General features: G+C 44.5%; 1 protein-coding gene across 1 annotated transcript; it reads left to right on the forward strand.

Moving 5' to 3' along the window:
* Positions 1-622: 622 nt before the first annotated feature.
* LOC132467853 (terminal nucleotidyltransferase 4B-like) lies at positions 623-10,573 on the forward strand. Its single transcript, XM_060065416.1, has 12 exons — positions 623-1,513; positions 1,799-1,922; positions 3,349-3,395; positions 3,595-3,715; positions 4,441-4,548; positions 4,693-4,821; positions 5,162-5,375; positions 5,652-5,778; positions 5,893-5,996; positions 6,282-6,463; positions 7,123-7,251; positions 7,551-10,573. Exons 1-12 carry the CDS (start codon positions 819-821, stop codon positions 8,064-8,066), a joined length of 2,496 nt encoding a protein of 831 aa, XP_059921399.1. The 5' UTR covers positions 623-818; the 3' UTR covers positions 8,067-10,573.
* The last annotated feature ends 5,513 nt before the right edge of the window (positions 10,574-16,086 follow it).

A 16,086-nucleotide genomic window follows, 5' to 3' on the forward strand; every position in this document is an offset into this window, starting at 1 on the left:
TATCCAACCATATACTGAATGAATGACTCAAAACTTTTTTAATATAGCGTGTGAACTCCTTAACTCGCATCCATACACGTACACAATTATGTCACTCGACTATTACATTTTTTTCCTAAACATACTCAAAAAACCTTCACACTTTACACTGCAGCAAACCTTATTCAAACTTTACTCAATACGTGAAAACTTCCAAACAATGACTCAAACCTTATTTATTTTTAATCATTTATTTATTAATATTTGTATTATCAAACCTCAAGATCCCCAGTACAACCATACGCCTAGCAGAGCCTAGCAACCACCCTGTACGGTGTCTTTTTCTTCCGTTCACAACCGGCGGCTCGTTAGGCCGGCGGGTGCAGTCACGACGTTACATGGTTAGAAAAATACCATAACCGCGCTAATCACGAGCAATAACGCAACGCGACAAGGTATACGTGCGACAATACACAGTCACGAAAGCCCGGCCGATGATATCTGTATCAGTACAAACAATTTTGCAATTCGTTCAGGGTGGAAATGTAGTAGAATGATATCGAGTAGTATCATTAAACGTTGAGATTTGACATGTTACGTCCCAGTGGCCAGCGAACCAATCAGTGAGGGGGATCGACCGCGTCACGTCCTGGGAAAGGGGTGTGTTTAAAGGTTTAAATCCCACGGACATGCGCCGTAGCGTGTCCGTGCTGTTGGGTGCGCCATATTGGTTTACAGGGGAGTGGAGTTGGGCAAGCTGCGTTCAAATCAAACCAATCAAACCGACATGAAGCGGTAGTAGTCTCTGTAGGTACTCATTTCTGCTAATATCAAGTTCAATGGATTCCAGGAGCGCTTGGATTCAGCCGGAGCAGAAGGCCTCTACCAATCCCCTGTGGATGCACATTTGGGAAACGTCTCGGGGATTTCGGGACAACTCCAGCGTTCACAACCTACAGCGCGACTGTCGGACGCTGAGCGGAAACTCGTCGGCCTCAAACAGTGAGTTCTGTAAAAGCGTATCTCCGTCATCAGGAGTTGTAATTGGGAAGCTGGCGAGGCAAAGCAGCGAGGCGGACAGCGGCATCGGTAAAAAGGGCTCTTCGTCGCCGTCCTCCTCTCTGGACTCGGAGGCCGAGGGGTCCTCCTCGCCCTCCGACTCTGTGTCTTCACACGCCGACAATCTTAACTTGGCGGAGGAGGTGAAACAGTTTTTACACTACGGCGAACACGAGTTCAACGTGAACAATCTTAGACAGCAGCAGCATCTTCCTCCGCCTTTTAATAATGTGCAGCAGCAGCAGCAGCGTCATCGTCGCAGCATGCATCTCTCCGGCAGCCACACCCCCACGGGAATCAAAACCCACCACCAGGCCAACAAGCACCACCAACATTCCTCCGGGCGCAGGAGGCATCTCAACCGGGCCAACACGTTCCATGGGCTCAACCATTTCCTCTCCAGCAGCTGTAATGGGAACTACACGGATTCGTGTAGCTTATGGAAGACCAGGCGGTACAGCCCGGGTATAAATGGGTAAGGAGTGATCGTGTGTGTGGGGTTGGGTATGATTTCTGTCCTCACGTGTGCATTGCCGGTGTAAGCTTGCATAGGTGTACTTGGACAGTTCCATTATTGAACTTAATGATGGTAAGTATTGGAAACTGGATAGGCAAATGTTCTGTTTAGCCATGCATGTCAAACAAATTGCCTTCGTACGTTCGTCGTAGTTCTTCCTACGTCAATGTTTTTTGTTTTTTTTTCTCCCAATGCACGTGAACATTGTGGATAATGAGTTGTGTCATCCTTTGCTCTCAACAGTCTTCACGAGGAGATAGTGGACTTTTTCAACTTCATGTCACCGCGCCCAGAGGAAGAAGCAATGAGGAGGAATGTGGTGAACAGAATTGAAGGAGTCATCAAGGACTTGTGGCCCACATCCCGAGTGAGTGTCATTAGGCAGGCTTCCGACCAGGAACCTTGGCGCTTATTCAAATCCATGTCAGATGGCTTGTGTTGGGCTTCAGGCGGTTTTACTCTAAATAAAACCACTGCGCAATCATGGAGTCATTGCCTAGTGGAACTTTGCTAATGTATGCATAGAATTGCATAATTAATAAAATCCATAGCAAGGCCAAGCCCTCGGTTAAAACTAACCAGCAGCTCTGGCTGTTTAGAAGTTTCATTAGAGGGAGAAGGACCTAAACCTTATCTTTACTACTTATCTTTACATTCATTTTAAGAACATGAATGGAAATAGCTGCAGGGCCCTTAAAGATATGAGCCAAGACTTGTATTTGTAGACTGAGCATTTAAATTACTTGATTATGGTATAGCCTTATGATAAAGCTTGGGTTCTGCCCTTCATGGGAAATGTTATTTTTTTAACAATGCTTTGACATTACAATTTCTCAAGTCTCAAACCACACTAATTATCTCATTGCTTCATGTACAGTCAATTCTACACAATTAAATCTTTACACTCTCATCGCTACCATTCTCTCTTGCCTCTAGTTGCCTCTTCCACTAAACATTTTATTTTCATCCAGTCCACTTTAGTTACTTTGTAACACGCACCAAGGCAAACCAGTCAAGGCGCCCTCTTTCCATAGTGTATGTCGGCAATGAAGTGGTTTAGAGTCCATGTTTGAAATGGTCTAAAAAATGCTCTGAACATGAGTGTTAATTCTTCAGTTGTATTAAAAAAGAAAAGTTGTCTGAATTACGCTTATTTTATGTTTCTCTAACAAGTTATTGGAACGGCCAATGTCTGACCAATTCTGTTATGTGTGGGTCAATTGTCTGAGTTGTGTGTGTGTATATTAATAGCCACAGTCTTGTTCAGCAATCTGTCTGGCTTTCCACCACACATTAAGGCTGGTTTACATTCTAGAGCCAAGCACTGCAGACCCACGTAAACACTGATCCATGAGAACTTGCACGAGTGTTTACTTTGTATGCGACAAGAAGTATATACTTTCATTTTGGATATACATTTGTTTTGTTTACCAATTCTCAGTGCCATGTAAGAATATGGCTTACTGTTTGAGCCAATTGTGTACTTGATAATCTTGCTAAACTTTAGGTTTCCATAAATCTTAATACGTGATGTGGATATTTGGTCAATTCAGATTATTTAACAATGCGTATCATATTAAACGTGATCAAAAACAGCGGTCCACATTTCTACAGACTGATGTTGGCCTTTCTCCAGGGCCTCTAGTTTGTGTGACAGTATATCCAAAACTTAAGCTGTTACTAACTTTCTTTCCTAATGAATCAGCCCTCCCGAATGGCTTAAAGTGTGCTGATAGTCTCAGTGGATGTAAATTATAGCTGCATTTCAAGAAACTGTTGTGTTTATATTATAGGTGGAGATATTTGGCAGCTTTAGCACTGGTCTCTACCTCCCAACAAGGTACGTCTGTAACGGCTCTCTATGAATTGATCATGCTTGCTTCTTTGCTGATAGAACGGGCAGTTTGTCCGCCATTTGCAAAATTATCTATACTAATGGTTGACATCCATTCATTGACCCAATAGCATATTAAACGGGTCCAGCACAGCCTGTTAGTCAGTATCTAATATCTTTTGCAACTATTTTTCCCCCACCCCAGTGACATTGACTTGGTGGTCTTTGGAAAGTGGGACACCCCTCCACTCCAACAGCTTGAACAGGCCCTAAGAAAACACAATATTGCTGGCCCGCACCCCATCAAAGTCTTGGACAAAGCAACGGTGAGCGGCACACTTTTTCTTCTTGGCACGTGGTTGCATGTATTTGCCGAAGGTATACCAGCTCCTATATGGAAGAATATGAGCTGGGTGCGGTGTTTTGAAACGGAAGCGCTGTAGCAAGGAATTCTCCAGATTAAAGTTTGGGGACGACGCTGTATACGGCCAAGTGGCAAACCTTACCGTGTCGGTAAATTGGTCACTGCGCCTGATGGTTAACAGACTAAGAATCTTGCAAATTAAATGTGCCTCATGTATACTAGTTTCGAGCCATTTATCCCCCCCCCCCCCCTCATTTGGCAAGCACTTTGTTAGGATTATGCTATGTCTGTTGCACCACTAGTTGTGTCGTTGATTGCATGAATGTTGATTGAAACACTTCCTTCCTAGTTCTACCTGCCTCTATTAGAGGGAATGATTTCTTTGTTGACATTAAAGGGCATTAAACCGTGGGAGTAAAGTTGTCTTATATGGTCGTAACCAATCTGATTTATATGTCGTTTCTGTAACTGCTTGTGTAGACGTGTCAGATTAATCAGACCTTTTTTTTTTTTTTTTTTTTTAAACACTCCCATGCTGGGAGTCACCATACTCCCAGCATGGGAGTCACCATAACTCTTGCAGAAATTACCTCTGGTCGGTCATTATGATGAGACTTTCACAGAGAATACTGTCGGTTATTTAAATCCCCCCCCCCCCCCCCCCTAATGTCTCATGGCCTCACTCAGGTACCAATCATCAAGCTGACGGATCATGAGACGGAGGTGAAGGTGGACATCAGCTTCAACGTGGAGACTGCTGTCAGGGCTGCACAGCTCATCAAGGGCTACCTCAAAGTAAGTGCCCCCATACGAAGCTTGTTCATTGAATACGTGTTTTGTTTTGCATTTGGTATCAAACCTGACTCTTAAACAAGCTGTACACATCCTGGTTGTCGGGCATTCTTTAGTAACTGGCCTTTTTCTTTGCTCTGCCTGCAGCGGTACACTGTCCTTCCCCCCTTGATCTTTGTGCTGAAGCAGTTTCTGCTCCAGAGGGATCTGAACGAGGTGTTCACCGGAGGCATCAGCTCTTATAGCCTCATACTGATGGCCATCAGCTTCCTCCAGGTACACCAGCGTGCAGCCACCACCGCATCTTGTAGCAAGTAATCAAAGGAGAGCTACAGAGCTATTCCCTACAGCCATGATGTGGAGCTATATTCAGAATGCTGCATTTCATTTATTCAAATCACAGTTAAGTTAATGCTAGGATTGCAGGTGGAAGCCATTTGATAAAGTTTCACGAGTGGAATACAAACTCATTTTGAAGGGGCTAGGATATCGAAATGGAAATTCCCATTGCAGAAAAGAAACAAGTTACACTCCTACCTTTTTTTTTATTTTTTTTTTATGCAAGATTATTCAAGCGTTATTTTCAATTAAACATCTCCGCTCCTTTCTGTCCCAGTTGCACCCGAACATTGACACACGGCGCGCCAACATCAACCTGGGCATCCTGCTCATTGAGTTCTTTGAGCTGTACGGCCGCGACTTCAACTACCTGAAGATGGCGATCCGCGTGAAGAACAGCGGCACCTACCTGTCCAAGGAGGAGCTGATGCAGTCCATGGGCAACGGCAGCAGACCCTCCATGCTCTGCATAGAGGACCCCGTGCAACCGGGTGAGAAGGCCGAAGGACATGGTTAAATGCTAGCCGCTTGTGTTACATCATCAGTTAATTCGTCGTTCACAACACGACTGTGGAATGACGCCAGCAAGGGGATTTGCATGGTGTGTCCCGAAACGAGATGAATTGGTAAAGGTTTTTGCATTGCCAGTGCACCTGGTTCATTCAACGGCAGGCTTTGAAAAATTATGTCTGGCTGATTTTGGCAAAATACACTGGTCGATTTTTATGAAACTGACTATTTGACCCAATTGAACATTGTCTCGGCAGATAACGACGTGGGCCGGAGTTCGTACGGCGTGCTCCAGGTGAAGCAGGTGTTTGACTTTGCCTACATGGTGTTGAGCCATGGCGTGTCCCCCCTGGCACGGGCCTACCCCAACAAGGAGCACGACAGGTTGGTCCCTCTTTTGACGCCCTAGTGGCCATGCAATGTCGGGTCACCTCGCCGATTATCTTTTAAGTCAATGACCGAGATGCCAACGTCTTGTGTCTGTTTCTCTGCACGCAGCACGTTGGGGCGAATCATCAAGGTCAGCCAGGAGGTGTTGGCCTACCGGGACTGGACAATCAAGGAGTGGGGTGCCAAGCAGTATTCGAAACTGGAAAGCCATGGTAAAGTTGGGTTGGGTGATCAGTCGATGTGTAATCAAAGTTAATATGGGACCATCTATCAACAAACAATGTTTGTAGCCATGCAATTGGAGATAATTTGTTGTTATTTGCAAGTTAAATTATGCTGCTTCTAAAAAATGTATATATCAATTGACCGGTTATTTTTCCTGGACTTGACGTCATCAATTTGCAAAAGGGGGAAAAAATAAACAGTGTATCCCACACAGCTTAATGTTAAATTGAAATGCAAACACAATGTCCATTTACTATTCATGTCTTCAATAGGTATCGAGAGCTGCGAGAAGGACCTCGCCCGCCTAATGCTGGCCTCCCTAGACGACCAGCGGGACTCCTCGTCCCCCGACAGCTCCGACTCGCCCTCGCCCTCCCCGGTCTCCCTGCCCAGTCCCCAGCACTCCTCGTCCTCCTCCGCCTGCTCCCTCTCCTCCTTCTCCGGCAGTGACGTGGTAAGGGCCCGCGCCGTTGTTCGCTCCCCCGAGAAAGCGCTTTGTACTCGCATTTATAGAAATGCAAATCAGCGGCGCAGCGTTTTGCCAGCGGAAGACTGTCCCGGGGAGAGTCCGTTGAACCCAGTGCAGACCTAGAAAGTGTTGGGCTGCCCTCTTCCGGTGTAAAACTGCCTTACTGTCGTTTGAAGATATCCGTCGTGCATAACTGTCACGGTGTTGTCTGGTTCGTTTTTGCCCTCGCTTGTTCCACATCCACGATTAACGAGGTGCTTTCTGCCGTTTTAACGGTTAAATTAAACAGAATTTTATGCAGGTTGTGTTCAATTGGCCATGGTCCTTTTTAACTCCAGCTCCTGTTTTTTCTTTTATTACTACCGTCTTTAGGGTTTGCATCACTACTTACTCCTAATCCACTCGCATGTCTCCCGTTTTATCGGGTTATTTTATGCAGGTTTCTTTTTTAGTGCTAATGCTTTCGTTTGCTGTAAACGTGGGAGTGGAAAAGCAAGGATCCGATTTAAGACTTAACAGGCTTGCTGCGCGGTATTGAGTGAATCTAGCTTTTTTTTCCTCTTTAAATGTTTTTCTTAGACTTGCTTACACTTTCTCTCCCCCCCTCCCACCCCCCCCCCCTCCCACTTCCTCTCCCCCGCCAGGAGTCGGACTCTCCCCCCAGCGGCGGCTCGGCCATCCAGCTCCACGCCCTCGCGCTCTCCTCCGTGGTGCAGCTGGCCGCTGACCTCCATGCCAAGCATCCCGCTGGCTTCCTCCCCGCGGCACCACAGGTGGCCTCCCCCCCCCTCTCCACCACATCAAGGGCTGCGCGGGAGTACGCCAATTACACAGACTCCCCCAGATTACACTTCTGCCCGCTCTATTTAACTTGATGACTATCTTGACTGCTTCATCCTCAATTGACTGAGAAATGGGTTTTTCGAAGGTGAAAATAATATAAAGGCCACTGGGGACGCGTTGGCTTACTAGAAGTCCCAGCCGTTCTCCCTGTGAAACCGTTGGAAGAATCCCTCCAAGTTGCCCGTCTTGTGTCTTGACATTTCGTCTCTCTTGCGTCTCTTCTCCCCAGGTCCACATCTCCCTACCCGGCGGCAACATGGCCTACCCCGCCGTCGTTGACGGCCGCTTCTACCACGAGAACTCCCCGTCCATCAACGGCGTCCACCGCCAGGTGCAGGCCCATCATCATCATCATCATCAGCAGCAGCAGCAGCACCACCATCATCATCATCACCCTCCTCCTCCTACGCAAGCGCCCCCGCCGGGGGACCCCTCCAGCCCGCTGCCCAGCCCCCTCCGCCAGCTCCACCCGGGGCCCACGCCGCCGGGCCTCCAGGGCTACGTCCTCCGGCGGGACCCGCAGGGCGGCGGCGGCGGCGAGCCGCTGCCGGGCACGGTGGTGCAGTGTCAGACCTACGGCCCCGGCCACTTCACGCACTGCTTCGTGTCCCAGACTCACGCCGCGGTGGCGGGGCTCTTCAAGGCCCCCCATGCCCACCAGCAGCAGCAGCAGCAGCAGCAGCAGCAGCAGCAGTACGCACGGCAGCCCTGGAGGAAAGGGAAGAGGTTCAGCGTGCCCCCGTGAACCGAGGCAGACGGCACATTACATGGCGTGCGTAGTTCCTTTAGTTGCTTTTGAGGCGGGCTCCGTCTGAGCCGTCCGAAGTCGAGTCCAACCTTGGGTCTTATTGTAGAAAGCCTGTTAAATTATTATTTTATTTTTTTTATGGCGCTCCACACCACTTGAATCTCACTGGTCTCGAATGTAATTCCAAGCTCCCTTTTTCCCTTAGCCTGCAAGGTCAGTCAGTGGGAGCGCCAGGCGACAGCAAGTCCTCCACGGGGAGTCAAGCCGGAACGCCAACACCCATGGTGTGGTGTTCCTTTTTGAAGTCATACCAGGGCTGGTTTGCCGTCATCATTCGGTGTAGATCGATTTGGTTATGCAGAAGCCACTTGTTTTCCAATATCTTTTAGGTGTTTTTAGTTTGGTCCCAATGTACACCAGCAAGGACTTCAAAACAAAAGCTACAAAGTTGGCGGCGTGTTCGGCCTCGGTCCTCAAACCAGAGCCTTCCTACGCTCGCAACTGGCCGCTCGCTCACATTGACAAAAAGGGACTGTGAATCTGCCTTCCCAGGCGTCTGAACCTCGTGGTCGGACATGGTTTGCGAGTATAAATATGGAACGGGTTCTCCTCACGAGGTCTTCACGACGGAACGACCAGTTTCTTGTAGTTTCGAGATGCTTTCGCAGTGTTCGAAACGTAAGTAAACTCCGGTTGTGTTTCTGAATAGGAGGAGCCTCTAGCGCTTTATTTTTTTTCTGCGCTGTTCTAGTGTAAAGTATGTCGGGTCTCCTGAAATAAGCTCAGATATCTGCCATGATGTGGCTTTGGGAACTAATCGAAGCTGGACAATTCAAGTGAAGATTTTGTAGTTTCTTTTTTTTTTTTGTGACCCGAATCAAAGCACTACCTTCCTACCTATGCAGCACAATGCTGACTAGGCGTTTTTCTCGCGTAGCGGCACAAAATGGACGACCTCTGAAGTGCTTAAACTGTGATGACTTGTTTGAATGTACAGCTTTTATCTTATTTTTTTGTATGTCGCTTTTGGTCATTATTATGTCTTTGTGTGTGAGTGTGCATCAACTTATGGTGCAATTTTCTGTATCACTGAGGAATTATTGTTTATTTTTTGTGCACTATCAATATTATGCTTTATGCGCTGTAGACATTGCCACCTTACCGTTACAGTATATTGCCTTTATTTCTGTATGTGCAATAATGACCAGATTTTATTTAATTTATTTCACATTTGAGTTTTATTTTATGGGCCATGATCGGTGCAATAGATAGTTTTAGTCCTCCAAGGGACCCATGTCCATACCCCGGGTAGAAAGAGAGCGGGCACATAGCGACAGGAATCTCATGTGCCAAAAAACCCACATTACCATGCCAACTTTTTACACCCGTGTGTTTTGCCATCGCACTACCATCACTTGAACTCATTGCCAACTGCCTATCCCAAGTACCCCTGCTCCGACACTTAAACCTTTCACATGTACGTTTATTTTTTGTATCCGTTGTTGTCGTCCTTGTTGCGACATTGTTCTTTGTGCTTGTGTTCTTCCGTCCTCAATGTGACCTTTTTTCCGTGGGTGTTGCTGACTGAGGAAAAAGCGTCCAGATCATTCGTCTTCCGTTGTCATTTTGAGAGGTTTTGGTGCTACTTAAATGCCAAAGTGTCTTAGGCCTTGTTCACCCGCCCCCCCCTTGCCTAATGGATTTCAGTTAAACCGATGCATTTAGTCCTCCTTTTTTTTTATATAACTGACCAAATTCAATAATTTTATTCCTTCAGTTTATTCCGTATATGTAGTCAGAACTGTCTATTTATTTATGTACACACTGCCTTTATTTAAAACAAACGTTTTAGCTTGGTCTTACATTTTCACAAATGGCTTTTGGTGTTGGTTTAATTCACAAATTGACTATTCTGTTTTTTTCAGTCAGACATTCAGAATCATGTTACATTCCATTCATTTTTTTGCCCCCTCCCCCCACTGCCTGATTACTAGATTTGCTGAATGACTTATTGAATGTGTTTAATATCTGCACCATTTCCCAGGGTTGTGTCCTCTTGCCAACATGCCTATCTAGAGAATTCACACACAACACAAGATTAGAAACCTCTTCTTTCCCTCTGCTTTAAATGGACCTCTTTAAAGAAGGGAATGAAACGAGTTGGGAGAGTCCTTTTTGTTTTTTCCTTTTCTTATATATTCTTTTTTAGGTTGAGTGACTAGTGCGACGGTTGGAACAATGTAGTCAAGTTTTAACGTTTAGTGCCATAATGGACTCCACAGAAACACTGGCAACATGTTCTGCTTTCAACACAACCGGGCTGTGTTGAACATTGCAGTGCCTAGTTTCAACTGTTTTGCCATGAACCAAATCTTGAACCAGTGTCTGTCTGAACAATGTGTGGGTTTGACGTGTAAATGAGTATCATATGGATGTAAACCTTTCCTTTTTAGGCACCATTTTTATGTAATGTTTTCTATTTTTTTAATAAACATTTTAAAACGCTAAGTTCACTGCGTCAGTGTCTGTATCATGTCTACATTTGTCGGTTAGGTTCAATCTTGTTACTCAAAGTTGAGTTTTGGCTGGGCTTCTGTTGATGTTCAAAGGGAAGGTAAAACTGTTCAGTTTGGGTCTCTGAGTGTGAACAGCACAAATATCTGCATAATAACTTATGGTGAATGCACAGTGGTTTTCTATTTGTGTACCCTAGGTCAAGGGAGTGGGATTGACTACACACTCGCACTTATGGAACCTATGGAACCCAACTTGTTTTAGAAATGACCTTTACCACCGTGACGCAGGTGGCTTGGATTGTGTTCTTTATTTCGTACTCGTAGGTCAAAGTTCTGCTCCCATTACTTAGCGTTTTTTAAAGGTCAATTGTCCCAACCAAAAAATAAATTCAGTATTTGTCATTCTTTTGGCTAGAGTCCAAGACGATTGACTTAAAACCACTGATACTCAACATAAAGTTTGCAATAGCAAGACTCGTTTAAATTTCACGAGGCATTCAATCATTGATAAGTTGTGACTTCCACTTTTCTAGTAAGTGCTGACGGATTAAGCACGATATTGGTCAAACTATCGTGCTTAATCAATTGGTCAATGTTTAACAGATGTCATAACATTTTAGACCACACCATCATGAATCTATACTATTTTGAATATATTAAGCATGTTTTTCGGTCTAAGGCACGTGGCTCTCTGGGATATTTGGTGGATGTGAGATACAAACTCAAAACCCCATCGGTATGTTTATTTAAAGAAAATACTACTGCAGCTAGGACTGCAGCCTTGGGTCGGGGTTGAAAGGTCGTACTCGGTGGTCAATAGTGATGTTTGACCGCATATAATGTTATGGTTTCGACTTTGGCAACAAGTGTACGTAGTCATGAAAGTCTCACTCAAAGGTTTTCTGAAAACCTATAGAGCCCTGTATTTATAGTCGTCAATACGTGTGCCTAATCAGTACTTCAGTGATGCCAATTATTTTTAAGTCTTCTCTCTAGTCAGGTATGGTACACATCATGCATTACTTTCAAGTCACTAGTGTTGGCCAAGGATTGTCTGAAGAGTTCATGGCAGGGAACAATATGATTTCAAACTACTCAAGGAAAAAATCTGGTCACCTATGCCTGTTAAAGTTGGGGCTGTGGGATGTTTAACATTTACAAACGAAGTGTCCCGTCCAGCTAAATGTCTGAACGGGGTCCTTCTGCAATGTCATATCTGTGTGGTTTCTAAACTGTACCATGTCAAATGTTTATCAGCCTTTTCGTTTATCATGGCCCTACGTGTGTATCTTAAAGTAGAACCAGGCCCCCTGGCCTTTAATTAAGCGTTAAAAAAAAATGCTTTCGGGTTGTTTTTTGCATTCTGGGGTAGGGCGCCCATTTAAATAGGCAGAGGCAGGTGTGTTACCAGCTAACCATATCAGCCAATATGAAGTTAGATTGTGCTGTACTAGTATGTGTTTAGCCTAGAGTGCGAGTCATCTAATACAAACCAATTTACAAGTTGTATCAGGAACCTGGCTTTAATTAAACCAGTGTATTTGTTTAGACATTGTGGACCCCATGTGTATGTTTGTCGGAGCCATGCGAAATACTACTCTGGTGTGCAATGAGTAATGATAGAAATTAATGAGGATAATGCTTCTTCCAGCCAGGTGAGGGCAGTAGTGTTGCGTGTCTCAGCATGGCTACGGGAGACTCCCTCCCTTACCCAATCTGTCTCCATCCCCTGGAAAGTTTGTATAAGGAACCAGGCTCATTCTATTCCCGTTCAGAGATAAAGACACAAAAAAGTGCAGAGACCCCTTTCAGCCATTTCCATCCAGCTTGCTGAGTAAGGTGCTGAGCTAATTGAGCCGCGAGCATCGTGTCGTCATGATCTACTGTCATTGAGCTGCTGCCTTCATCCATAATTATACTTTAGTGACGCTCTGGCACTGGGTCGGGTTTTAGTAATATTACTAAAAGCTCAGAAGAGCACATTAATGTAATTACTGTGCCTGACGAGGCATTAGTGGTTGGTTTCTAGCTTCCCTGGTCTAGTGTCTTTGTTGCCATATAGTGCCTTATTGGTTGTTGTTGGTCCAACCCATGTCAGTGTAACGAAACACGTGTATAGGATGGCTGCTAGCCGACCACAGGGTCTACACGATGGGATCTAATTCAGACAGTGGACCCATGAGAAATCCAATTTCAGCTGCACAGCACTCCATCAGCCATCTCCAGCTTGGTGTGTGTGTGTGTGTGTGTGTGTGTGTGTGTGTGTGTGTGTGTGTGTGTGTGTGTGTGTGTGTGTGTGTGTGTGTGTGTGTGTGTGTGTGTGTGTGTGTGTGTGTGTGTGTGTGTGTGTGTGTGTGTGTGCGTGTGTGTTTGTGTGTCAGCATCTCCACTCAGTTGAGATAGCATTTACTTAAAGAAAGGAACCATTTTTATCCTAGATTTACTGACAACAAAAATATATAAATTATGTTGAAGTATATATATTTTTCGACATTACTTGGAAGTCAGACCACATCCTTCCATATACGCTTCTGTTTGTGTGAGGGAAAGTCAGGGAGACATCCGTTTAAATTGCTTGTCACTTGACCATCAAGTCTCAGATCCTGAAGAGGGTGTGGGATATTGAGTCACTTATTTCAAAAAGTGTATTTGCCTCATATACGGAACCTGGGATCGCTACACAGGTTGGTAAATCAAGTAGTGTATTTTCATATTGTTTGCCGTGGGAAAGCTGATGTTTAATTCTCCCAAAGATAACTGATGCATACACTGGACTGTATATTTTAGGTTTAATTTAAGACTGACACTGTCTACAAATATCAGATCTGAAGACATATGCAAAGTCAGGCATTGTCAGGTAAACCCAATCCACGGTTTAACAGAGATTAAAAGGATCTTGACAAGAATTTGGGAATAGCCATTTGAAAATCAGAATTTCCCTTAAAAGCAATGGATGATGAATGCAATAATGCTGGCTGAATGGACACTCTTCAGATTTGCTGCTTTGCTAGACTTTAACTGCATTTATCCCTCACTACTCTGTCATTGTGGCCCACACAGACTTTGTGATCAAAGCTCCAGCCTCAACATCCTAAGGACCTTTTGCACTGCTTCCTGGACCGTGGACGCAGACATCCATGGGCCAGCTCAGAGGTCAGATAAGATGGAGAGCCATCATGGTGTTTGGGGCACACTTTTGGATCAAAAGAAGGATCATGGAAGCTGTAACAAATGATAAGAGTAGAAAATGGCCGTCTCATTAGGCTGGTTTTAGGGCAGCACCTTGATCAAATAAAAGGATATGGACCTAGATGGAGTCTGTGTAGTGCTGTTAAAAGCTCTGGTCTTTTGCGACAAAGGTACATTAAATGCATCCACTCACAAGTAGGCAGTGCTTCACATCTACAGCAGGGTGACATTCTGAAATGTTTTAATGTGATTCAAATTTTTAGATGTATCCGCTTTAACAACCAATCTATAAATCAAATATAAAGTGATTTAGGTAGCCTGTTATACTATACATTTTTATAGATAATATATGGTTGTGTCCTGCTTATTTTGAATGGGGAAGTCCTCAATGTACATCTTTATTTGAATTGTAGTCATCTAAAACACCTTGTGATGGTCTTATAAAATATGTCATTATATAATTCAATCTATCGCACTATTATGCAATCTTAAGCACCCTGAACTCACAAGACTCTATTTCTTTAATGTAATACTTTAATTATACTATCTGTAAACAACAAACTAACCAGCACTTCAAAACCGTACAACCATACCCATACAAATGTTCTTTGTAGCATGTAGATCAACCACAAACAAGGTCTAACAGGACAACTTGGATCTTATATCACACTTATGCTGTCCGAGCACTTCTGAAAGAGGCATTCACAAAGCAATTGGTCACCTCACCGTTTCTGAATAATGTTCATAATACAGCCACAGAATCGATGTGTTTTTTATCCCTCTCAGACATATTCCTTCTTTTCATACTGCTTAGAAGAAGAAGAATGCTCCTTCTCTGTGCTTTTCAATCAGAAAATAAAAGCGCGCTGAGTCACACCCAGACTCGCAGGCCATTACCTCTGCCTTCAAAAGGCATGCTCACGGCAGATCTCTGTGATGCTCCGCACTCATCTCTTTCACCCCTCACCGAGTGCAGCGCAGAATCTGCCACACTCATTCGTGTTCCCATAGCGAGAGCACCAAAGAGATTCAGCATCCATCATCTTGGCAAGGGTCTGTGCCAGGTGGCTGTCCAGGGCATGGTCGACCGTTGATAGGTATGGGGTTGAGTCTGTTTATGACAGACATCGGACGCCTGAAGCCCATACGACGCAAAGAGGATAACATAACGTCTTACGTAAAGGAAATGGGAAAGGGTGGCGCTTTTATTCCTTGTAAGTAATTACAACCCGTCTAGAGTTGGAGTTTAGTCGCTAGTCCTGGGAAATACACTTCAGACACCTGCAAGGTGCACATACATGCCCACTTAGTGTAGGATGAGGCCTTTATGGTGAGCAATCGTGTTCACAGCAGGCCATTCAGCTCCTCAATGCTATTGTCTTTTTCCCTCTGGGAAGTTCATTAAAAATTAACACTGAAGATGTTAAAAATAGACCAAAGTACGCTCTGCTGTTATGTATGCTATACCAAGTCTCTGTGCGTGAAGTAGAAATTAAACTATGTAATACTATTTAAATTTTGCTCACGGTCATGTCTTCTGTGGGAATAAGAACAACAGCTTCTGAGCTATATCAAGGTATGAATGGCAGTATCTCTAACTTCATCTAAATATTTATCATGTGATATCATTAGCTAGCCTATGGTTATAATTTATTGATTACTACAGTTATGCTGGCTAACAAATGTTGAATAGAGGATCCTATTCTTTGTCTCTTTGAGTTTGGTTTGCTTTAAGTCTTTTCTTGTGTCTTACCAGGACAATGGTTGAAACATAGATTCAAATGTGTGCAAGCAGAGATGTTTGTGGATTATCTCTGGCAACATTTGCAGGAAGTTAAGCACATGTGATTGCTTTATATCCACCAGAAAAAACAACAGCTCCATTATGCAGTTTTATTAACTCTCTCTCTCACTCACTCTCACTATCTCCCTTTTTCATATGATTCTGCAGCAAATGTTGAAAAGTAATAATCCAGCTCCACGCTAAAGGCAACTGCTTCAGAATGACATAAACCCAGGAACATCTCCCCTGTGTCAGTAGCGTTGACGTGGGAAGCAGCTGCCTCCTCAAGAAGAGAATACATCAAGAGTTCAGGGGTTCACTTGAAGTAAGACTTTTGAGGTCAATCATTGATGTACTTTCTTGTTTTTTTTACCTGTGTTTGATCTCCCTGATCTCTCTGTCTCTCTCTGTGTAAAACAGACTCACACACGCACACACATGCACACACATGTAAGCACGAATGCACGCACAAACAAACACCACAAAAAAAAACAAGTATTCCGATTATAGTGATCGCCCAGTGCTAAAT

Source organism: Gadus macrocephalus, chromosome 11 (genome assembly GCF_031168955.1).
Source record: "Gadus macrocephalus chromosome 11, ASM3116895v1".
Classification (NCBI taxonomy): domain Eukaryota; kingdom Metazoa; phylum Chordata; class Actinopteri; order Gadiformes; family Gadidae; genus Gadus; species Gadus macrocephalus.